Genomic DNA, 25,266 nt, shown 5'->3' with positions numbered 1-25,266 from the left:
ACAACTTCTTGTGGCTGGGAGAAACATTTCCCAACGTCACTTTTGGAGAGGGTTTTCCTAATGAAGCAGAAATCACAGCCCTGTCCCTGTCCAGTCTAGGTCGGTGATATTGTGCAGAGGATCTCCTGCCTCTCCTGCTCCCACCCCCTCACCCTCCTAAGGGAATCCGTGTGGCCAGGGGTGGGGGGAGACCAGCCCTGCTTTTATAAGAGTGGCCTCGTGGCACATCCAAGTGGACAGGAGTGACAGGAGGTTTGGCTTGCTCCGAGATACCACCTCCCAAGCCTTGGGGTCCCTGGGATGACCAAAGGAGGAATGGATTCCGTGGAAGTGTTCACGACTGAAGGCAAAGGCAGGGGCTTGAAAGCCCAGAAGGAATTCTTGCCTGGGGATGTCATCTTTGCAGAGCCAGCCTATGCAGCCGTGGTTTTTGACAGGTAAGAGAAAAGCGCTTGAAAAACACAGACCAAAAGTAATCTCGCTGCAAAATTTCATCTGGCTGGTTGTATAAAAGTTTGGAGGTGACTGGATGACATCAGAGAAGGGATCGGAGGGAAGTCAGAAGCACTTCTGTAAAGACACATTCACAGCTTGCAGTGAATGTGCTTCCCAGGGCTCAGATCAGCTTTTTCACTTTTAGTATGTTTAGCAGTTTGTTTCCAGGATGTGACCTTGCGAGGTGCTTGGTGTCATAACCTTTTAGAAATGCAGAGAAAGTTGCATGCATTCAGTGCCTCCCAAAACCAGCCCCATGCTGCACTGCACTGAACTTCCAGGAGTTCGTGTAATTCGGGTACAACAATCTCAGACTGACTTTTTTGCTGAAGTCTCTGATGGGCAATGCATACTAAAAGTGAGTTTCATTGTGCTCTGCTCACCTCCAGCTGCACTTGTAACTTCATCACACACTGCCCTCAAACTCAGAGCTGGTGGGGATCAGCCAGTGACACTGTTTCTGTTAGAGAGATTTAGTATTTACAGCTGGCTGAGCTGACTGGAGACAAGCGTCTGCTTTTGCTCTTTCACGGGACTGGTTTTAAATTTATGTTCAGGCTGATGTAGCCAGATGCTGAGTTCTGGTGCAAGGATATTTTTCTTTTCCGCTGCTTGTTTTAAGCACAAACATTTGCTCAGCCTTCGCTGCTGGTGTGGCTGGTTGGTGTCAACTTCTGCCCTTTTGAAGCTGTGGAAGATTCACTTAAATAACCTGGAAGTGAAAAGGTGCAAAGAACCAATTTCTATGTTAATCTCCATTGGGCTAAATCTAAATTAAAACCTCTGACACAAATGGAATTTGCTCAGCCTTATAGCATGCTAACTGAGAACAGCATGTGGCCCGAATTTTTTAACTGAGGAATTAGATGGCAGCTGAAAGTTTCATTCTGAGCTTTGTAAAGTTGTGAGTGTTCTTTCAGGGCATCATGTTGAGTCCTCAGGCCAAATTTTTAGCCCCAAACTGCCAGTGATTTTAGCAAATACCCTGCATGTGAAACTGGGCTGTGAGCAATTCTGCTTAGCTGAGTTTTCTGTGATTAAATCATCTCTGCTAATGAGCCCCCATTGGGGCACAAGCAGAGGTTGTGCTGCTGTTTTAACCCCAGTCATCTTGTAGCTGAAGCTGATCAGTGCCACTGTGAGAACTGGCAGTAGAAGAGAATTGGGTATTAAATGGACAGAGCAAGAAAAAAGTTTTTTGTGTGTCTTTCACTGTTTCCTTGTCCTTTAACTGTCAGGGGGTGAACATGATTATGAATCTTTGCAATTAGCAGGAATGACACCTTTAGTTTTTATTTTAATATGTCATTGCAAGAACTCACATTAAAAATGTCATTTTTCACTTTACAATATTGAGTTCTTGAAGTCTTAACCCTGAGCTCAATTACAGGAGTTGGTGACAAAATCATTTCTCCTTGATGTGTCCTTTTAGCTCTTGTACTTCAGTTTCACTTATGTCACTAGCTGGAATTTTGTGGTGATTTGCTTCGAAGTGCCTTTGGCCAATTATTTCTCCCACATGGCTTATTAAATGTGCTTTTCTTTTTAAACCACTGAAAACATTTTGTCCTCTGATGGTGGGCTGAGGGTTTTTTTTCTTCTATGTGAAGTCCACGCGTAGAGCAGAGCTGCCCATGTTGAAGAGCTACAACTTTGCTGCATTTTCAAATGTCACTTGTGTAATGTGAGATAAGGGCAGAAGCTATCACTGCATCAGCTCTTAGACTGCAGACTCTGTCTTAGTCTGAGGTTTCCAGCAGAAAATATCAGATGGGGAGAGATGGGTTTCTCTGTTTCCCTCCCTCCGTAGGCTGGATTTCTTTAGCTCCCAGAGGCAGATCCAGAGGCTGAGCAGCAAGAAGTCAAGTTAAACATAGCCCTTCTCTGAGACTGTTGTGTAATAGTAATGGATTCTTACCCTCCTGTGACACATTTCATCCCAAAGCACTGAATATAGGTCAGTGGGGAAACACAGTCCCAAAATCTCTGAAACAGAATAAATGCTTGCAGATTAGTGCTTGTCAGGGTGTATCCTGGGATATATGGCTATGTGGGTATGAGATATAATGAAAACACACATTTTTTCTTGTGGAAATCACCCTGATGCTTTTCTTACACACCCAGGGCTTTGGTTTTAAAGGTGCCTTCTATTGCTGTCCCAGGGTATCCAATTGCACCAAACCCCACTGAACTGATTGCTGTCAAAGAAGGGTTGCCTGGATCCTTGCATGGCCTGCAAGAATAAATCCACACTGGGCCATGGTGGCTGCTTTTACCCTGAAAGAACTGCTGTTGCCTCTGCATGGGTGAAGAGGCCAGTAGGGAGGCCTGTGGTTTTCTTTGCCCACAAACACACATGTATAGGTCCTAAAATTAATGTTGAATCTACAGTATTAAAAAGGGTCTCAGTTTGCACAGAGAAATCCAAAATCCAGATTCCCTCATCCTAATTCAACTCAGTATCTCCCATGTCTTGATGAAAGCACTGTGTATGTGTAGTATGGAACAGGGATTCAAATATGAATGATTGCTAGGTTTAGTTTTTGGCTCAGGTCCCACCAAATATGTGACTGTATTTTCCAGAGATCTCAGCTTTCTTTGTGCATAAAGACCACACAGAAGCACCAGAGTGCAGAGCTGGTTTCTACTTTGCAGCCCTTTGAAGAACTCAGTCCTTTGGGAAGTCTGTTCCCTGTCTGTGTGTTCTGTGGAAGATCCTGAAATCCTTCCCCTGATTTTGCTGTTGAAAGGCATATAGATGGCAGTTGTACTGCAGAGGCCACATAGTGATTTCTGTGTGACTGCATATGATGTGCAGATGAAGCAAAGGTCTTTTTGAGGTTAGCAGGAGCAGCTCTGCAGAGATACAGCACAGTGGTACTTTTAAAACACAGCTTGCAATGGGAATCAGACTAGGTTATCAGCCACAATTTACCTGGCCAATAACCAGATGGTCAATTTAAAGTCAGTAACAAGTTACATGTGGGAGCTTTGACAACCTGCCAGGCAAATAAAATGCTGTTCCTCAGTTTACCACCCAGAAAGTCAGAGCTCAGGATTGCTCTCACTGCTGGTTACCTCCTCCACTGCTGGGAGCTGTTTGGAGAGGCTTTTCCATCACCCCACTATGGATCCAATCCAGGGCAACTAGATATCACAGTACAGACTCCAACCTGATTAATATATGTAGATAGAGAGAGAGGTAGATACATAGACAGACAGATAGATGTGAGGAGCTGCTGAAGTAATTTGGACCTGAGGTTGTCACCCAACTGCATTTTATGGATGTCTGTCTCAATAGGAGGCCGAGTTTGAGATGTGGAGAATTTTATTTTGCTAGGAAAAGGAGAAATGTTTTCATTGACAAAACTCTATCCTCAGGTGCCCCTGCAAAGCCTAACCCTGGACTCCTGTGTTCAGACAAGTGAATCCAGCTCTAAGTGCCCATATAACCAATGGAACACTATAATATGCACTAAACACAGACACCTACCTTTCAGCTGAATGACTTTCCAGACCCCACTGAGCGTGGGGAATCTCTGCTCAGACACAGGGGGTACAGATGAGCACATCTAGGTGTCTAAATCCACAGGCTGCATCCCACTTTGGAAGCCCCTGAAGGTCCCTAAAGTCATTAAGGCTGGTGAGGGCTTGTACTCTTCAGCCCCATGATGGTCATATGAGCAACAGTTTTACACAGTGCCAGAGACTTTTCATCTAGAAGTATATCAAACTCAAAGAAAAATGAGGTTCCTATAAACACCAGCCAGCTCACAGTTAGATTTTAAGGCCAGGGTATGACTCACTAGGCTAACCCTGGTCATTGCAGGGGGGTTGGACTAGATGACCTTTAAAGATCTCTTCCAACCCAAACCATTCTGATTTTTTTTTTTCCCTATAAATTTGTTCCTTAAGCCAGTGTTTATTTGGTGTTGACTCTTGTATCACACCTGTAACTTCTACCTGAATAAGAGCAGGCTGCTTAGAGAGACAGTGAATCCTGATGGAAAGGGGGTAGGCACATAAAGTGTAGACACAATCTGATCTCTGATTCAGCCTTGCTGTTCTCAGCTGAAATATCACTCAGAAGACACCAGTGTCAGGCCTGCTTTGCCCTAATGTAGAATTAGAAAGCTGGAAATACAACTTCTCAAGTGATTCTTTGCATTTGTTGGGGTAATATTTCAATTTGCAAGGCCCCTGAGCCTTTCACTGCATCTTTCTCCAATCCTTCCTCCCTCTTTGCTTTCTCCCTGAAGACCCCAGGTCTCCTTTACCCCCTGCCACCTTCATGATGATGGCATTCCCAGTGCCTGGGCTCAGACTGTACTCTGTGTGACCTTCTCCTCTGGCACATCAGTTGGCTCTCAAGCCTGTAAGAGTTTACATTTCCTATAAGCAAGGGGATTCCTCATATGTCTCTGTCAGCTTCTGCCAGGAGGAGGTTTGCTCTTTAACCAGTGGGGTTTGGGGGACACACAAGGGAAGTCAGTATAGTCACGGGAAGCAGTATTGTGTGGTAGAAAGCCAAGATCACCTGAAGATCTGCTTGATGAGTGATCTGCAAATTGCTAAAAAACTGAGATCATGCCATTTTTGCAATTCTTTTTGATGTGTGAAACAGGTCAAGAATGTTTTCCAAGGAAGCGTTGGGAGCTCTGTTATTGTAGCTGGGATAACTTAGGGATCTAAGAAATCCAAAATTTTCCATAACAGCATGACTCTGAAAAGATTATGGGAACAAATTCTTTGAGTTGATACTGATAAAAACGGAGAGCTAATGTGATCCTACTCACATTTTTTTAAAATGTTCTGGGGCTTGATTTTTTTATTATTATCTCATTTTTTTCAAAAGCTCAAATAAAACCTAGGAGAAAACCTAGCTCTTTTAAGAAACCTCACCCACACCTCTGAGAAAAGGCTGGGAAATCTTGTAATGAAAGACTAAAAATAAAATAGTAAAAAATGAGTCTAAAATAAATCCTCCTTTCAAATCAGACAACCTAGGATATGTCATCCCTGACATTTTAAAGATGAAAATACTAATCTCCAACCCCTTTTTAAAGGAGCAAACCCATTCTTATGCTAATAATTCATCTTTAGGTAGCCTCCATAGAAGGCAACTACTGAGTACCTCCCTTGTACTTTCACTGCTGAAACAGCAGGTGCATTTCCTTAGGGGATTGTCTTTAATGAAGTGTTACAGCCTCTGCTGTGAAAGCCAAGGAGACTTTGCCTTCATTTTAAGCTGTTCTTCCACTGTTTTCTGTAGCAGATTAAAGAAAGAGATGCCCAGCCAGCCAATAATAATAGGTGAAAGTTAGGTGAACCCATATTAAACTGCTTGTATGCTACTCACTGTGTCCATCAGCTACTCAATGAAATTGTTCTTTGCACTAAAGCTATCTCACCTGGCTTTTCCAGGCCAGTGAATGAGATGTTGTGGGTGCTGCATGGCAGATGTTTGGGTTGTGCATGTCTCAGAGATGAGGTTAATACATTTCCTGTGACAGTGCTCAGCCCTCTGTCCTGGCAGGTCCAACAGACCTTAATCTGTCTGAATCCAATCCAAGCAGTCACAAGAGTTATTTGTTTCTTCTGCTTTCACTGTGACTTGCACTTGCAGGAGCCATGGTTTAGTTGTCAGTGCTCTGCTTCCTCTTGCATTTGTTGTCTGGCACAGTGAATCCCTGCTTTGTCACTGTAGCTCATCCAGGATTAGCTGTAGTTTTGTGTCTCACCTAAGCAACACCAGAGCACGTGAGCTCTTCAGGGTTCAGCTTGCTTGATGCTGGGCTGGGAGGCCAAGGAAACCTGAGGCTCCCCATAAAGTCACTCAGTGGCATCTGCCCTCTAAGTCAGTCCTAAATCCCTGACCTGGCAAGCTTTTTGATGGGCTGGAGGCATCACTGCACTGAAGGAGATCCTGCTTTTGGGCAGGGTGAGAACCAGTTCTCACTATGTGTGGGAGATGGCAGTGATCACCTCAGAGGCACAGCATAAAGCAAGGGAAGCTGAGCAGCAAGACCCAGAGGGTTCAAGCCTCCAGGACTCCTGGGTGGGGCCACAGCAGGAGTCACCTCGCCAGGGTTTTCTCCAGAAACTCTCAGTGCTGCCTGGCCATGCAGCATCTGGGCTGCTCTGTACTGGGAGGGGAGGGCTGGGATATCTGGAGCCATTTTGGGTTGTGTTAAACACTTTCTAGACCAGACAGAGAAGGTTTTTTAAATAAAAAAAACATTCTCCAATGATTTCCACAGGCTGAGAGACTTAGGTTTAATCTCAGGCTGCTCCACTTGGAGAACTTTAACACTGCAGAGAGTGTGAGAGGGGAGACTGAACCACTGCATGCCTTTGGTGTCCTGTCTGTCTCCAGGACAGAAAAACCCAAGTATCAAAGATGGTATCAAACTAAGCCAAGGCAGATCCCCCTTTTGCCATTCCCTTTTGGGATATCCAGCTCTAAGCTCCTCTGAGACAGCAGGAGTTTGCATGGCTGCCAAGGGACACCTGGGGATTTAGGTGTTTGCAGATGCTTAAGCAATTTTAGTTGAAGATTTAAGAAATAGATCTCAAATACTTGGGTTTCCTGTCTCTTTTGCTATGCCTAGAGCTGAGCCCAGGCCTCTGGAGTCCTGCTAACACACAGTATAAATCCAGTCTGCTCTGAAACCATTTTAGGACATGGAGGATTACATCATGGCTTTGTAAGAGATGCAATATTTCTTACACTTGCCAGTCAGATTACCTGTGAGTAATTGTCTCTGCAGTCCCAATACCACGCAAACTGTTCCTTTGCTTTCTCAGAAAGTCTTGTGTAACTTTTTTGGTGCATTTCTGAATCTCTTCAGAAATAAGGGATTTCCAGAGGTGGTGGTAAGTTCTGCCAGCCAGGTCTGCTTTGGAAAATCTGAACCACCCTAGGCAATAAACATAAAAATGCAAAGCCAGCATTTCAGTATTATTTTGTTCTTGGGGAGAAAACTGAGGGGAGAGAAACACCTGTTAGAGGACTTGGGTTTTTCTGCACCACATTCCCTTCCAACCTGTCATTCCTCTCTACAAGGAAACTTCTTTTTTTGGATTTTTTTTTTCTTTCTGACTGCCCTTAAATCACCCAGGTGGCAGGAGGGACCCCCATTCCCCATGTGAGATATCTCCCTGTGCTTCCTGGTGCAACATAACCACGCAGGTTTTATCAGCTCTCTGCCTCTGCTTTGCCTTACAAGGACTGTAATCTCTCTTGCACCTCTCTGCCCCTCTGACCTGACAGCTGACAGAGCACAGCCTCACATTTCTCACCAGCTCCCAGCTCTTCCATTTGACACAGTGGAGCTGGCTGCATCCCCCTTCCCAGACACATGCTTCCCCCTGCCCCATCCCAGATGCTTGCCTTGCATTGCCCTCCAGCACTGCTGGCTTTCCTAAACCTCATTTTCCAAACCTTATTTTGTCTGCTGTGGGTCATCCTGCTTATAAATCAGTGGCCCTCTTTATCTTGCAAGGGCCAAGGCACAGGGTAGATTATGTCAGCAGCTCACACAATATTTTCAGGGAAAATAAAATGCATTTTAAATGTACTGTGATAGATATAAATATGCATATGTATGTGTGTGTGTATGTACATATATATATATATAGGTATAGTAGAGCAACAGGGCAGTTTTTGGGATGAACTTTCTGGGCCCATGGGTCTGATTCCTGCCTGTGGCACATCCTCCTTATTGAATCATCAATTTTTTTAATTTCCTCATGCCTCAGTTTCCCCACCCTGCACTGTGCACAATGATAAATTTTCTCTTGATCATGAAACCTCTGTGGCCCCTGAGCTTTTTGCAGTGAGGAGAAGCTCCCTGCTGGCACCAGCAGTGGCTGAGTGATGGGATTTTAAATTCTCCTGTACTGTTGAGCCTGGCTGGAGGCCCAGATAAAGTGGGCAGTTGCCTGGAGAGAAGCAGACAGCTGGAGATACCAAATCAGGCAGTGAAAAGCCTTCTCTAGCAACAAGGGGAAAGTTCCAAAGTCATTTGGGCAGAAGACCAAAGTGTCTCCCCCTCCTTCTATATGAATTAAGTTCTAAGAGCAGTAGCTGGACACATGAAGGGGCATGTGGGGGAGGTTTCCCCTCAAACTGGGACCCTGGACACTCTCAGAGGGAGAACATGAGGTCAGACCTCCTAATCAGTATCCTCATGTGCATTCTTCCTCCAGCCTTGGTTGTAGTTACATGCATAAATTGTAGGGTGCTTCTTGGAAATCCTGTTTTGAATTCCCCAAAGATGAAAATGTCCCTTTTGATGGAGCCCCAGTTATTCCATGACCATTTACCTTACAATGACAGCACTGGGTGAGAACACAAGGATTAAGCTGGGTGGGATTTTTCTTCATCCTCCCTAAAAGACTTGAGCTGTCCATCCTTAGTGGCTGTGGGGAGCCCAGAGATGCAAAGCTGGCAGGACCCTGGTTGGGCAGGGCTGGCTGTGACTGAGAAATGAGCCAACGTGTCCTTCTGTCCCTCCAGCCTGACACATGTCATCTGTCACACCTGCTTCAAGCGGCAGGAGAGGCTCCACCGCTGCGGGCAGTGCAAGTTTGCCTATTACTGCGACAGGACCTGCCAGAGAGCAGCCTGGCTCAACCACAAAAATGAGTGCTCTGCCATCAAGAGGCACGGCAAGGCACCCACTGAAAACATCAGGTGAGAGCTGGCACCCGGTGACCTGGGAGATACTGTGGCAAGGAAGAGCTGGGTGGTCTGATTTGGGCAGGGTGGAGGTGGGAGAAGGTGTAGCAAAGTCCAGGAGCATCCCTGAGCTGAAGGGATAGGTACCTGGAGGAGCATCAGTGGTGCTCCTGCTTTTTTCTTTCCTTTGTTTGGTGCTGGGCCCCAAAAACTCTTATTGTGGTGAGGCAAACCCATCCTGAATGGGTTTAGGAGGTGTGGGAAACTGGGTAGAAGGTGGAAAGGTGAAAGAGATGAGTTCTTCCCTAATTTGCCTGTAGGATACATTAATTTGTCTCCATGTTCCAGCTCTATCATAAGAAAATAAGAGGAATCCTCAAGGAAATGAGAGCATTTGTGGAGGGCTGGAGACCTGGGGGTCTGTAGCACTTCTCCAGATGAGAAAACAAAACCCTGGTGCTGGGACAAAACCCTGCAGCCCCCTTTCCTTCAGAAGCCTGTGGATGGTGACCATCTATCATCCATCTGACGCTGAGCCTGTCCCATTCAGTCTGCCTGCACACAATTTCCCTACCCAGGAAAGGAATCCTGGTGGTCCTTTGTTCTCTCCTTGTGGTGCTGGTGCTGCTAACACCCTCTGTGTCTCCTGGCCAGGCTGGCTGCCCAAATCCTGTGGAAGATTGAGAGGGAGGGCAGTGGGCTGTCCGAGGGCTGCCTGGTGTCCATCGACGAGCTGCAGAACCACGTGGACAGCTTTGGCGAGGAGGAGAAGAAGGAGCTGCGCACAGATGTGGAGAGTTTCCTGGAGTTCTGGCCACCCCACTGCCAGCAGTTCGGGATGCAGTTCATCTCCCACATATTTGGAGTGGTATGTTGGGAGGGTTTGCAATGCCAGCTTTCCAGAGGAACTCTCCAGCTGGCCTGATTTGAGCATGGCTGACTTCATCCCATTCCCCACCTGCTTCTCCTCTGCACTGCCACAGGGAAACTGAGGCATTGCAAGGGCTCAAACATTTTGGCTGTCTAGACTTGCAGACAAATGGTTTGCTCAATCACAGGTGCTGCATTGTTGTCACAAGTCCTGCTGGGCATCTCTCTGTACCTGGGAGAGATGAGAAAACCTAAATATATTTTTAGTAGATGCACCTAGGATGTCTTTGAATATAGCAGATCTGTTTTAGTAGATACATTAATATCTGCTAATATTGTGTGCATTAGATTTTTTACATTTACATAATACATATAATAAAATCAGTAGAAGACGCTAAGTATATTTAATAATATCCATTAATAATGGGTATTATTAAATTAACTACAAATTTTTGTTCTCAGTGTAGCAGAGAGGGAAATTCCCAGAAGACAGTTCAGAAGGCTGAGCTTCTCTGCCCTCAGCCCTGCTACAAATGGGGTATCCCTGCACTACCCCCTCAGCTCCCAACACTGCCAAGAGGAGACACATTCCCTGCTCACCCATCTGCCAGTGGCTGCTGTGCAAGACAAGCTGGCTTTTGCCAGTCCCAGTACAGGGAGAGGACACAGCATCCTTTGGTACCCACACCACAGAAAATCCAGTCCACTGGACACAGGGAGACCCTAAGTGCTAGTTACCAGCACAGCTTGTCTGTGGAGAAACAAGGAACTACAGAAAAACTACAGAATCAGTTCACAAAGGAAATAAAACTATTAATGGGGTAAAATAATCAGCAGTCAAGTTAATTATTCCCTTTGGTTTATCGAATCACATTTTCTCTTTGCAGATGTTTCCATTATTTATGTTGGTGACTAAAAGCTGTTCTGTTCATGTGTGGTAGTAGTGTATCATATAGAAAACTAAAGTTATTCCTTCTTGGTACATATGTCATGCAAAAGTAGTCATTCTAAAAATTTATAGCAAAGAGTAGTTGTTGGTTTTTAATGAGCTTTGAGGGCAACCCAGCAAACATGACCAGGTTGAATGCAGCAGTCAAGGTTAATTTCTAACTGATATCTGTTTCCATGAGTGTGACCTTTGCTTTCTGCTTGAATTGCCTCAAAATCATTTTCCTGTGACCTTTTTCTGAATTATTTGCAGGAACCAAATATAAGGAAATCAATGCATGGCCAAACCAAGTTTATCTTAGGCATCCCAAGTGAACACTGACAGCAAATATTCTCTAACATTTACTCAGCTCTGCCCTGGGTTGGTCCCTCTGCATGAATCCTGCATTTCCCCTCTTCTGATGTTTTATCCCCACTGGAGTGTTTCAGCTTTTTCTCCTTTAATGCTTCTTCCTGCCTGTGTTTTGGGACTAGATCAGCTGCAATGGCTTTACCCTCAGTGACCAAAGAGGACTGCAGGCTGTTGGTGTGGGAATTTTCCCCAACCTCTGCCAGGCCAACCACGACTGCTGGCCCAACTGCACCGTCGTCTTCAACAATGGCAAGTGAGTGGATTTCTTTCCTTGGCTGCAGTAGGGATGGATCCTAACAGGCAGCCCCAGAGTCAGATCTCTGCCTCAGAAAATCTATTAATTCTTATTTTCTTCTCTGGCTCGGGGAAAAAAAAAATCAGTATTTTCTATCTAAAGATGAATTTGTCATTCAAAAAAATATCATCCAATGTACCAACAAATACACAAAATTTGACCCCAAATCCAGCAACCAGCAAAGAATTTTTCCCAGGTTTCTTATGAGTTTTGTAAGTAGACCCAAAATAGGCAGATAAAGTAGTAAGTAGCTGTTTAATTCACCCCTTCTATTGAAGCTTCACTTATAGACAGTTAAGGCATAATTCCACTTAGTAAATTATTAAGGATTATGCTGAGTCCACAGTCCAAGAGTTTCTCATAACCAAAGCTTGCAATAAGCTGTGTATTACTATTTGGTGTGTTTATAACCATTCCTAATACAACCCCATCTGGTGAGAGTTTACCATCTCAATTAATCACTGATTAACTCTTTAGCAACGGCACCTTAATTACAGTTGTGATTGTTATCTGCAAGCAGAGTCACCTGTGAGTGCAGCATGCTCTCAGTCTCTGGGCATTCCTCATTCCCACCCAAGTCCTGTAAGAAAACTTCTGTGGGAGAAGTCAGATGGAAAGAGGTTCAGTGGGAAATGTGGGGATGTTCAGCAGGGCTGAGAGTGGAGGCAGCCCACAGGAGGGATGCTCTGCCCTTCCCAGTTTCCAAGCTATGACAGAAATAAACTGCTGTTGATCCAGAAAGTTGCAGTGTGTGCAAGATATTAACAGTGGGAAATTGCTTGCCAAAAACTGCACAGCCACAGGATTTCCTCTGAACTTTCTGCTATGATTTTACAGCTACCTGCCTTCACCAAACTTTAGTGGTCTAATTTAACTCCCCTTAGCCTCTCTTTTTTCAACTAACACATTGCTTCTGTACTCCAGTTATCACTGCTGGTTTTCCCTGATAAAACTACACTAGCATTTATCGAGTAGCTGGTAAATCAGCACAGAGAAAACAAAAATTCATGATTACCTTGGTGGTAAATAAGGTCTGATCCAAAGTCAGGTTGGAGTCTGTACTGTGATATCCAGTTGCCCTGGATTGGATCTATAGTGGGGTGATGGGAGAGTCCCTCCAAACAGCTCCCAGCAGTGGAGGAGGTAACCAGCAGTAATAGCCACCCTGACTTTCTGGGTAAGTACAGGAATGGTATTTATTTGCCTGGCAGGTTTTCAAAGGTCCCACATGTATCTGGTTTCTGACTTTAAACTTGACCATCTGGTTATTGGCCAGGTGAATTGTGGCTGATATCCCAGCCTGCTTTCCATTTCAAGCTGTGCTTTAGAGAGCACAACTGCTGATGTCAGTGGAGACCTTTCTGTGCAGGACATCCAATCCCCTTGTTCCTGCCAAATGTCAGGAGCAGGTTTTGCACATTCCCTCACCTAGATTGCTCCTAAAATCACAATGCCAGGGCAGTTCTCCACCAAATCCTCCATGGCCCAGTGATGGACAATTTGGTCCTGGCAGCTGCATAGCAAAAGGAAAGTTCTCATGCAGTGCCAATGAGCCAGGCACAGGGACCCCCTTGTCTCCTGTCACTACAATGTCCAGTGCTATGCCGTGGACATGGACAAAACACTTTTTCTGGTTGTTGTTGTTGTACTTGTACGTGTGCAAACTGCAGATGTTTGTTTTGTCTTTCAGTCATGAGGCTGTAAGATCAATGTTCCACACACAGATGAGGTGGGTCAGTCTTGAAAGCATCATTCTCCTCCAATACCCTGTACCCTTCATGCCCCTTGTTTAGTGGAAAAGATGCAAAGACCCCACGGGGCTCCCTCTGTTTTCTAAACTTCTCCTCCTCCCCTGTATAAAGCCCCACTAAACCCAAACCTCACTTACCTCTGCATTTTGTAGTAAATTAAAATGATAGTGGTAATACTGTGACTGTCTTCCCCAGGGTGAATTCCCTCTCTGCCTTCCCACCCCCTCCCTTGGCTTCCTCCCTGTCAGTATTTCCCCTCTCCACTTCTCATTTCTCCTCCCCTGACTGTGGCAAGAGCATGAAAGTCAGAACAAGGTCTCACTAATCTTGTACAGCCCAAAATAAAACCTTGCCTATTAGGAGATGAGAAATGACTGTGTTACTGACGTACTAAATAGTCCACGTTTCTTCTGCAACAAACTGTGCCCGAGGAATGTGTTGCCTACAGTAGCAGTACTGTGAGATGTAGGTTTCAATTCTTTTTTTTATCATAATCCATGATTAATGTTCCACCTTTTAATGATGCCACTGTTACCTGATCCAAACTCAATAAATCACAAAAATATGTGTAAAAAAAAAGTGCCTCTGCTTAGCTTATGGCATTTGGTATATTATCGTCAGTACTCTTAAGGAGACACTGTTGTCTTTAAAATTTAATTTCAAGCAGGCATGCAATTTTTTCAAATAAGATGTGAAATACATTTGAAGTGCTCTTCTTCACCATTGAATCTTACTCAGTACATTATAAATAGAGCCTTAAAAAAAGGGCTAAATGGGTTTCACTTCTGATTAGCATTGCTGTTTGGGGCCATTTGAGCTTTGAGCTATCAGGCACTTGTGCTCTCAAGGAGCTATCAAGGTCCCTGCTGCTCGTGGCAGACACTGGGGAAAGAGCCCTGGAAAAGCTCAGTGGTGTTCTCCTGGCTGACAGTGTCCCTTTAACTATAGTATTTAAAACATGCCATGTGTTTCCTGGCTTACCCCAAAGGCTATCAATCCCCTCCACACAAGGGATGGCTGCTTAAAATACTCCTACAGTGCTTGGACTATCAGGGGCATCATGAAAGTCAGAGCCTTGATTTTGCTTCTCTGGTTGCATGACTCACTTTAACGAGGATCCTGTGAGGTGTGAACAGGAATGTTTATATGTGTAAACCTTTCGGGTGGGAATTGCTCTTTTTTTAGGCACTTCCTCCTGGAGTAGCAGGTTGCACCTCTCTCTGTCTGGCATTTTCCTGTGGTTGTGACATGACTAATAGCTGCCCTTCGTGACAATGGCATGTTTAGCAATAAATTCTGTATGAAATATGCTGTTGGTATGACAACACCCAGAGAAGGTCAAGACCAGCTTTGGAGAGGAATTTTGACAGCAGCTTTAGCAGAGCTGGAAGACTCAGAACACCTGTGGTGCTGAGAGCCTGTAATGGGAATTACCAAGGGAATTAAAAGGGAATTACAGGAGAATTACAATCCCTTTGCAAAAGCGTGATCACACAGAATAAGTCAGGTCCTCCCCAAAAAGACTTACTTTTAATACACCTGGTGATACCTGTGAGTCCTCTGCCACCTCTGCCTTCAGTGAGGTTTTTTTTGGGTTCCATCTAAAGCACCTCACATTCATGTGGGAGCCAGCAGGTCCCCCCACCTATCTGAGAGCAGGTACATTAAACACAGTGTTGAGCTCACTAGTAGTTGGGAGAGGAGGTGGTTACAGAAGAACCACCTCACAGTTGGTATTTGATGGATTTTTTCCCCATTCTGGCCAAATTCTCCAGCCAGGTATGCCTGTTTAGCCCCTGCAGCTGAGAGATGGCCCAGAGTAACAGAGAGATTGTCTGTGTGGAGTGGAACAGCAGAGAAATAATTTCAAGTGTCCACATTATTTTTGCAGGCAATGACATGAGGGAAAGGCAGGTAAAAAGATCTGTCTTTCCAAATCCCATCATCCCATCATCCAGGGTTTACCATGGATTTCAGTAACAGACTGGCAATTGAATTGTGGTAATAGGTCAAATGAGCTATTTAAAAATAGACTCTTTCCAGATAATTATTTCTAAGCTTTTATGTGGAAATGCATGAACAGGGTGAGGGCATCACTTACCCAGTGCCCAGAGGTAATTTTTTTTTAACTTTTCAAAGAGAAAATGATACCAAAGGCAGCACAGCTCAGGATCTTGGAGTATAGCCAGGGGTATGTGGGTAGCATGCAAAGCAGTACTTAAAAAAAGACCCAAAATCCAAACTCAGCATTTTGGTGTGTATTTCTGATCTCAATATTGTTTTTTTCTGGTGAGATCTCTTGCAACAAATAAAAGTTGATGCCTAGGTTCAGCCCCCATCTGGATAAAAAATGGTGCCATAACCTCTTTATATCTCAGACCTTTACATATCCCTGCCAAAGACTTGCAGAGGGGCAGGAAAAACTGGTGTGACTGTGCTCTTGCTCTGTATTCAGTCAACCAGACTGCTGTTCACCTCTGCACTGCATCCCTGAAGACAAAGCAGTGCCTTAGGGCAAGGGCTCAGCTAGGCAGGGCAGATCACAGGATTTGTCCCTGGTGGCTCTGTGGCTTCACTTCTCCTTCTGCTGCTTCTCCAAGTGCACCTCCCATCTCCTTTGCCCCCAGGATCGAGCTGCGGGCCCTGAACAAGATTTCTCCAGGGGATGAGCTGACTGTTTCCTACGTGGATTTCCTCAACCTGAGCGAGGAGCGGCGGAAGCAGCTGAAGAAGCAGTATTACTTCGACTGCACCTGTGAGCACTGCAAGAAACAGCTCAAGGATGACCTGATGCTGGCAGTGAAGGCAGGGGAGAGCAAGGTATGGTTTGTCCTGCTCTGTCCAAAGCCAGGGGTGGCTGGATGTCTTCCACCAAGCTGGTGGGTCTCTAGGATTGTGGTTTCTCAGCATGGGGACAGTCTTGATAGGAAAAGAGTCAGATTTTGGCAAAAGTATGACTAGTGCCAATGTAAAAAACGAGAACTGAACTGAACATGACTGGGCACAACACCAATTGAAGCCCACCATGCAAGGCCATCTTAATCCTTATAATGCAAAATATGTGCAGCTTTTAATTTTAAAAAGCCTACAGACGTTGCCTTTTACCTAAAAGTCCATCAATAGACAGAATTCAAAAATATTGGAAAATTATTGTGATATAATTGCAATTGAGAAAAATGCCAGCATTTAGATTGTAAGTTTTTTTCTGAAAAACTGCAAGGGAATCTACATTTTGAGCAGCAGAAAGAGGAATGTGTTGCAGGTGATCTCTTGAGATAGGACTAACCATCTCTGCACCATCACACCAGCTCCAGGAATGTGGGAAGCCTGAACTTCAGTCCCTCTTTGCAAAGGCCTGTCACAGGGAGTTTGCACCATCACTTGACATTTTTGCGTGGTTGCTGTGGGCAGACTGACTGTGAGGAATTCGTGTGTCTGACTGCTCATTTTTAAGTAATCTCTCTTTTCCTTGGAGGTCTCACAAGCCATCATGTAGGAGGGTATGAGGCTGTGTCTGGCTATTGGCAGTGGGATGTGTTGCTTGGTCAGCAGCTCCACTTTATGAGTATTCTGGCAGCTCTGAGAGTTTCTTTTCAGTTCTTCTGCCCAAGGATATGATTGATAATAGGTTTTTTCCCCTGTGGCAGTTTTGGGTTGGGGGTTTCTATTCCTGCAAGCTTTATAGTGTATAAAGGAAGGCAAAACAAGGCAGGGCAATTAAATGTATCATCAATCATTGCTCTGCACCGTTGAACTCACACAATGAATCACAGTACAGCCCAGGGGATGATGTGGAGCAGGTGGGAAACCAAACAGAAAAGGTGGGATGAGGAAATGTGACCTCAGAGCAGCAGTGCCACCAGGAGAGGCACAGTGAGATGCACCTTTGGGAAGGAGCACAGAGCCCTCAGCCCCTGCTCAGCAGGTGCCCTGAAGCCAAGCTCAGTCCTGTAACTCCTTTCAGAGAGATGGCAGTCAGGAAAGGCTGGATATTGCAGAGTATAAATCTCTCCTTGAGAAAGGTTTAGAGAAATAGTGTTGAGCTGATATAAGGGAGCTCCTTTATGGGACACAGGACGTGGGACTAGAGGAGACCCTTTCCTTGCTGGGTCAAGTTCTCTAGTGCAAAGACCCTGCTATGTAACCCCATTTTAAATTATCAATCTTCATCTTAAAGCTAATCCTGGCTACTGTGCTTCCCTACTTATAATATAAAGCTGTACTCAGTTCTCTGACGAGGAAGGATTTTTATCTGGCTTTCTGCAGAAATATTTTTGAACACATTCTCCAGTAGACAGCATAAAAAAAATCTCAACTCTCGTTCAACACCTGCTATCAAGCCTTGAGTGAACAGTGAGACCATGAATCACAGAATGACTTCAGTTGGAAGGGACTTTATAGATCACCTCATTCCATCTGCCCTGCCCTGGGCAAGGCCACCTCCCACTAGGGATTCCCCATCCCCTTTTTGTGAGCATTAGCAGTGTGCACACAGCAGGAAAACATGCACTTCTGGGGGAATGTCCTGCACAACCTGAAGTGCTTGTGCAGAAAAAGCCTGTGAGCATGCAAGGTGCATGATTTCAGCTATTAAAAATACACCCCAGCCACAGACAGTAAGTGTCCAGGCTGACATCACCTGCAGAGCATGTTGTCTGTGCCACATTTCCTGAATTCGGGCACACTTGCTGGGAGCAGCAGAGCTCACAGCTGTGTGGAAAAAGCACTAGGAATACATGGGAGACTGACAGCTTCCATCCTCAACAGCTGCTCCAACCTCCAGTCCTTCACCCCTTCCAACGAGTAGCAAATTTCCCATTGTTTATAATGGCAACAGATTTAGAAGTCTAGTAAAGGCAAGGGAGTATTTTTATTAGACAAAGCCACTGTGGAAATGCTGTTTAAGGTCCCTGTTCTGGGAGTCTTGACCCAGACAGCACAGCAATGTGATTTGCACTGACATTAACTTTGCCTTTGGATGTGCTCTGTGCCCCAGGACACGCTGTGTGCTGCTCAAATCTGATTAGCTACAATAGCTTCAGTGTAAGCAATAAATCACAACACAAATATATCCATAAATAGATGGGGGGCAAATGGCTCTGAAAACTGTGGGTTTTCCTTCAATACTAAACTTTGAAGAGGATTTCCCCACCAGATGCATTTCAGATTCCTCAAAAATCTAATTGACCAGGTGTGAGAAAAAGACAACAGGGCAGTCCTACAGTTCTGACTCCCAATCTTTTCAGCCTTCATTGCAATTTTAGGTCTCTGTTTTTGATCTACACCCAGAGGTCCTTCCTGGCTGCTGGCTCTGCTGTGTGTCTGCAGACCAGGCTCTTCCCAAATACTCCTGGCATCACATGATTGTGGGTTGATTTCAGATTTCCCATTTATGAAAAGGAAGGTCATGATAGCTAGAATAGTTGGAAAATGCTAGAAGAGTTGGAAAATAGTTGGAAAATGAAAATAGTTGTAAAATGCAATAGTTGGAATGGGGCTCAGAGAAACAGAAGATGAATGGTTGTGCTGGATATCCGGTTGTATTTCAGTATTAAAGGAAGAAAGAGGAGGCAGCTAATTATGAGCTCATTAGTGTTTTACTAGGTGTGCCTGGATGTGCTTCATGTCTCTAAATGTAGGGTGAAATGCAAACTTCTTTGAGGTGTGTGGGAAAACACATTTCCCTCTCTGTGTGCAGCTGAAATCTGAGCTCAGCCACCTTAGGGTACTTGGACCTAATGACAGCATTTCTCAGGGTGGGTAAAATTCAGGGATCTTTCCTATTCCACCAATCTCTCATTCAAGACCCTCATTCCTCTCAAGCAGCTGTTCTAGGAGAACCTGATACTCACCAGCTGGTGGCTTTCACAGCCTCTCTGGTATCTCATGAGACCTCTTAGTTGCAGGATGAATTCTGTACCTTTTTCAGAGGGGAGAAATGGTGTGGAGAGTTGAGGGACCCAGTCATGCCTGCCAGAGGCACATGGCCACTACCCTGATGGGCAACACTCCTGCTGAAATCAGCAGGACCTGGAACTGGGACCATTTCAGCCTTGGGCAGGTCTGAGGGGCACAGTAGTATTTGCAGCCAGCAGTAGGAAGTGAGTGATGTGGGAAGCATCCCATCAAGCATCCTTTCAACCAGGGTATTTTGGCATGTGTCAGGCAGTGCATTTTCCTCACTGGTTTTCCTGATGTCACCCCCAGCCCTCTGCAGACACAGTGAAGGAGGTGATCCAATTCTCCAAGGACACACTGGAGAAGATCAACAAAGCCCGCATGGAGGGACATTACCATGAGGTGAGTCCTGGTGCTTTTGCTCTCTTGCTGTACACACAGTGCCCAGGAAAGCAGACCTTGTCTGGCTCTACATTAATAATTTATAGGTGAAACAACCTCCCCATTGCTTCAGCTTGAATATCCCCAGGTGCTTCCTGCCGTCTTGGCAGCTCAGATTGAAAAAGCTGACAAGGTTTCTGCCCTCTGTAAAGCTAACTTCCTCTGTAGTGATGACACAAGGAGATTCAGGTGACTTCCAGCACCTCCCACTGGCACAGGTGTTGAGCCAAGGACCTCCTGGGTGAAAATCATGAGTTATAGGGCAGGTGTAAGAAGCCAGCTCTGCCAGGTAGCCTCATAAAAAGGACAGTGGGTTTGAGAGTGGGATAGAAGAGGATAGTTTAGTTTCATCTTGTCTCACATTGAGTTGTGTTGATATTCTCTTCAGCTCTGGCTCCTCATGTTGCTCATTTGTTGGGTGCTGAGGATGGGTGTATGGTGTAGGACACCCATGTCTGACCTGGAGCCCAGGCTGCAAGGGCAAAGGGTGAGAGAGCTTGAGTAATTTCTTTTTCTCTCCCTCTTTTGCTCACCCAGGAAATATTTAACTGCTCTCCTCAGGGAGCACTCCAGGTTGAGTAACAACCTCTGGGTTTGAACAGTCTTTAGGAAAAGGCTGAAGCTGTCTAGAGCAGAAACTTGGACACTGAATCATGGCTGGGTCAGGCATGGAAGAGTGCAGCTCTGTATCTCCAGCCCCAAGGGGTCATTAAGAGTATTCCTTTCATTGAATGCTTTCAGGAGGTTGGGTGGACAGCATTAAGGTGTAAGAGTCCTGTGGGCACTCGGTGTCTGACAACACCCAACCTCCTGGAGTCTTTCTTCTCCTGAGCAGTAGACATCACTTTTTCCTCATCACCTCTCCTGGGAGAGAAATCTTTGAGTGCCAATCATTTTCCCAGGCTGATGTTTCTCAACAAACCAAAGCACATCCTTTCTTCCCCAACCTTCACAGAGGCTGATGGCCTCTGGGACTGGTATGGACCATGAAAACCTCAGGGCTTTGTTGTGGCAGCCTCAGGCCCAGAGGTGCTCAGACTTACCCTTCCTCTCCCTGCTCCCTCCACGCTCAGGTTGTGAAGCTGTGCCGTGACTGCCTGAAGAAACAGGAGCCTGTGCTGGGGGAGACAAACATCTACCTGCTGAGGATCCTCAGCATTGCCTCCGAGGTGCTCTCCTACCTCCAGATGTTTGAGGAAGCAGCTGACTATGCCAAGAGGATGGTGGATGGCTACCTGTGAGTCTGTGCTCTACTTTTGGCAGCTCTCTGTGCTCATGCAATGTTAAGCAGTGTGTTACAGGAATAATTTTCTCAGTCTGCTCCCATCAGGGCAGTGGTGGTGAAATTCATATGGGGATCTTTTTGTATCACCAGACAGAGAGGGACTCTTTCTTAAGTGTACAAAAGCTCCCAAATACCTTGATTTACTAAACTGGAACTGGCAAATGGTTTAGAAATGTCTTTCACTGGCCTTTTGGTTTTGTCTCAGAAGCATCTCAGATCTGCCCTGAGGGCAAGAGACACAGAGCCTGGGTGCAGGACAGAGAGGTTGTGACTGCAGGAGTTAATCTGCTCCCTGCATCCTGAAGGAAGGAAGGGTCAAAGAGAAAAGAGAAACCATGTCAAATGGCTGTCACTCAAGATATCCCCTCACTCTTGAATAGTACATGGATTTTTTTTTTTTTTGCTTAGTTGTTATAGTTCTGTGGTAAAAGCTCAGTGAGAATAAAGAAATTCAAATTTAGTTCACATAGTTCTGGGTAAACCTCACATTAAAAATGATGTGCTTTACTATTACTCAGGTTTTATGACAGGACTGATGAGTATTTAGCAGGAAAAAAAAACAAAAAGGAAAGAAAGAAAGAAAATAATGAAAGCTGTAGAGAAGAGAGGAAAACCCAATTCATTGTCTCATTCACTCTTCTGCTGAGAGCATCTCACACTCATTACTTGTATTTTTGGTTAGTTTTACTCCAAAAGGCTTGTGATATTTTGCTCTTTTGCAGAGGGGTGACAGAGTCACCTCCCTAGCTTGCAGGCCTGACAAGCAACTTCATGTCCCAGCCCTGGCACTGAGCTAATTCACTGACACAGAGGAAATTCCTTCCCCTCCCTGTTCCTCAGTTTTTCAGACCACAGTGAAGACCATGGTAGTTTCCTGTCTTGCTTTAACTGCCAGCTCAAAGTGCCAAATAAGCCCTTGAGAGCAGATTTTCAGCTAAGTGCAAACAGCTTCTAAATCTGCTTCACCTTTTGAAGTTGGATGTAGAGGAGAGGTTTCATTTTCCCCACCTAGGGCACTGACAATCCCCAGAGAAAAAGATGCATTTGCAGAGTGTGAGATGAACATTTCTGGAGCATCTGGGCCACCTGTTTCTCTTCTGTCTTTGAATGAAAAGCTGGTGATTGTTGCATTGTCACTGCACTGTGTGTGTCAAGTCAAGTTGATACCAGCTGAGCTGTAGGGTCAGACCTGGGCTCTGTCTGTGCCAAAATATTGACAGACCTTGGTGTTCTCTTGGCATAAGATGAAAGGCTTTGTCTTTCTCCAGGCCAGGTGTTGAACTTTCCCTGGCCATATCCCATCTTTCATAACTCATGTCCCTGTACAGCTCTGTCCTTGAGTAGTGTGTCCCTGCCCCTTTCCAAGCAGGGCACATTTCGGGGGAACTGGCTGCAACAGGCTCTTCACCTGAGTAAACAACCTGCTCTTTGACAAACATGTCAATGACACACATTTGGGAACCCAGCTTTCTCCTGAACTAAAATTACCCAATGTTTTTCCAGGAAAATATACCATCCCAACAATGCACAGCTGGGGATGGCTGTGATGAGGGCAGGAGTGACTCACTGGCATGCTGGCCTCATTGAAGCTGGCCATGGCTTGATCTGTAAAGCCTATGCCATTCTCCTGATAACCCATGGACCTTCCCACCCCATTACCAAAGACCTGGAGGTAGGTGTCATCTCCTGTCTTGTTTCTGTTCTCTATGTGGGCAAGATTACAGTCAAGCTGTAGAAACAACTATCTGTGAGAGCTGAGAGATGTTTCAAGCACTGACTGCTTCTTCTTAGGGCTGTGGTTTTATCTAGATTGTTACAGTCTGAGAGTAAGTACATATCCTTTCCCACTGGAGTTTTTCATCCCTGAAAAATAGCTTTTATCCTGCACCAGAACATGCATTAGAAAAGGCAGCTGAGCCCCTGAATCTTCTTTGAAACTGCTGTGCCCAAAGACTGAGCCTCCCATTTTTCTAACAGCATGATTTTACTCCTCTCAGATGGATGACATTGCAATTTGAGTATATCAAATTACGTATGGTGGATGTGCCCAGTTTACCAATTGATTTTCTTTATTGGTGTCCATTCTTTATTTACCACTCCTCCTGCCTTCTAACAGCAGTGTATTTTTTCCTCAGATGACTGATAAGTGCATTTCCTAGCTTAGAGTCAAGAGCTGCAAATCCCAGGGAATTACATATGATCAGATACAAGGAACTATTTACAATTGCAGCTGGAGATTTATCATTTCTTGAGCATTTTACTCACTTGATATAACCTGTTGGCTTTACAACATGGTCCTTTATTACCCCCAAAAATTACAGGATACCAAATTAAATCCTTTATTGATGTCTTAGTCCCCGTTATAGCAGAGTTATAACCTTTATCAGTGCAATTTTGTATCTTCAGAAAAATTTATATATACCACCTAAAGCCACTCTCTTGACTGTTTCCCTGTATATAGCAAAGGGTGTGATCCCAGTACTCCAATTTTCATGTTTCCCTTCACACTTTAGGAGTAAAATAATGGATGTATGGCACATGGTTATCTCTGTGCTTTCAAACACAGGGCTGAATAAATGCACAGACAGGTGTGAAATATATATCCTACAATCCTTTCTGATCCTCTGCTATAATGCAGCACTAGGAATGACTCTGCTCATGATGAATTCTGGGGTGCTAGAGGTGCAACTGTGAGACTGAGCATCCCTCTCCTCCCACCTGAGGTGACCCTGATGATGTACCACCCCAAAGGGTCAGGCCCAGGGTGTGCACTCATTCCCTGGCTCTGCACAGCATCACCTCTAGGTCCTGCAGCAGTTTTGGGAGTATGAGGCTCCCCAGTAGCCCGTGGAAGACCTGGATGCAGGAAAGGCTGATGCCTTCTTCAGTACACAGGAAATGGGTTTGAGAAAGGAACGGGATATGTGTCCAGTCAGCTTTGGTCCTGCTGGGGGGACACTGAGGGCAAAGTGCCTCAGTCATTGCATGGCCTGGGACATCCCTTGGGGACAGTGCCTGATGCTGGCAGTGTTTTATTCACTTGCTTTGAGGTCTCCTGCATGCCAGGGTGTGTAACCTGCTGTGTCCCTCAGGTCATGCGCGTGCAGACGGAGATGGAGCTGCGCATGTTCCAGCAGAACGAGTTCATGTGTTACAAGATGAGGGAAGCTGCCCTCAAAAACCAGAAGATCCAAGTCATGCCTGAACCCAGCAATGAGAACGCACCAAGCCTCTTCCACAAAAAGGAATAAACCCTGAGCTTGATACCAATTCATGCCTGTGGGGTAACATCACCTGTGGCACTTCCAAACACTGGGAATGTGATATCCCAATGAGATATATCCATAAGGATTGTTTCCAGTGGCACAAGGCTGACAGCATGGACCTGCTGGGGGAGCATCCCGAAAAATCTTCTGAGGGCTTAAAGCAGAAGAAACAACATCCCTTTTTCTATCACTAAGGCATTAAAAATCAAAGCAAAAAACCTTGTTATAAAATTATTTGCATTGTTATTGGAAGCCTGTTTCTCTCTACACAAGTCCTGATTCTGAATTATTTTGTTTAATTTTAGTTGATTTTCTTTTTCTTAGGGGTTCTGTCACTTCCTTGGGATGACATTATTTCTTTCCAGTGGTGTCCATGGGATGGTAGAAGTGGGAAGCCAGTTCCAAGAAGTGTCATATACACCTGTGGGCATTGAATGCAAACTGAACAAGACCCACAGATGGTGTTTTGTATTAATGATATTTTTCTGATGAAAAACTGCTGGAAAATTATTCTGCAGCTGGCATGGGTGCAACATCAAACTGTTGGCCATTTGCAAGTAAGACTAAGTGGAATTCCAACATCAAGATAAGTTAATTGGCATAAATTATTCTCCTCAGTTACAAATCAGAAAATGTCTGCAGTGATGGACATGGGGCCATGCCAGAAGCCACTTGCTGTGGTGTGGTGCACTGGCTGTGTGGATTGTTCTAACTGAACAAACAATTTCCAGGGAGGGAATCCACCTTTGCTCACCTTCAGGGTGAGCTGGGGGCTCTGATGCCTTAAAGCACTTGCCTTTTAACTTAGGTGCTTAATCAATTTTGCACTGAGGAAAAAAGGAATAGTCCATAGATCAGCTGCCAGTGGACAGCGAACAGAACTATGGAGAAGTCTAATGGCTAAAGTTGGATTTCTATATTAAAAAAGGTATTTGCTGTTTGCCCATCTGTCTCAAAACCCAGCTGGATTCCTGCAGATCTT

General features: G+C 45.1%; 1 protein-coding gene across 2 annotated transcripts; it reads left to right on the top strand.

Moving 5' to 3' along the window:
* Nucleotides 1–24,530, top strand: SMYD1 (SET and MYND domain containing 1). Of its 2 annotated transcripts, XM_085059525.1 has the most exons (10): nt 2–437; nt 9,017–9,193; nt 9,833–10,046; nt 11,471–11,601; nt 13,334–13,372; nt 16,022–16,214; nt 19,602–19,694; nt 20,807–20,970; nt 22,522–22,690; nt 24,111–24,530. In XM_085059525.1, exons 1-10 carry the CDS (start codon nt 301–303, stop codon nt 24,267–24,269), a joined length of 1,476 nt encoding a protein of 491 aa, XP_084915651.1. In that variant the 5' UTR covers nt 2–300; the 3' UTR covers nt 24,270–24,530. The 2 variants fall into 2 exon arrangements, with proteins under 2 accessions (XP_084915652.1, XP_084915651.1); XM_085059526.1 differs by lacking the exon at nt 13,334–13,372 and having other exon boundaries at nt 1–437.
* The last annotated feature ends 736 nt before the right edge of the window (nt 24,531–25,266 follow it).

This window comes from Lichenostomus cassidix, chromosome 4 (genome assembly GCF_008360975.1).
Source record: "Lichenostomus cassidix isolate B80296 chromosome 4, HeHo_3.0, whole genome shotgun sequence".
In the NCBI taxonomy this organism is placed as follows: Eukaryota; Metazoa; Chordata; class Aves; order Passeriformes; family Meliphagidae; genus Lichenostomus; species Lichenostomus cassidix.
The sequence above is the reverse complement of the archived record's forward strand: the minus strand, read 5'-3'. Positions and strand labels throughout refer to the sequence as shown.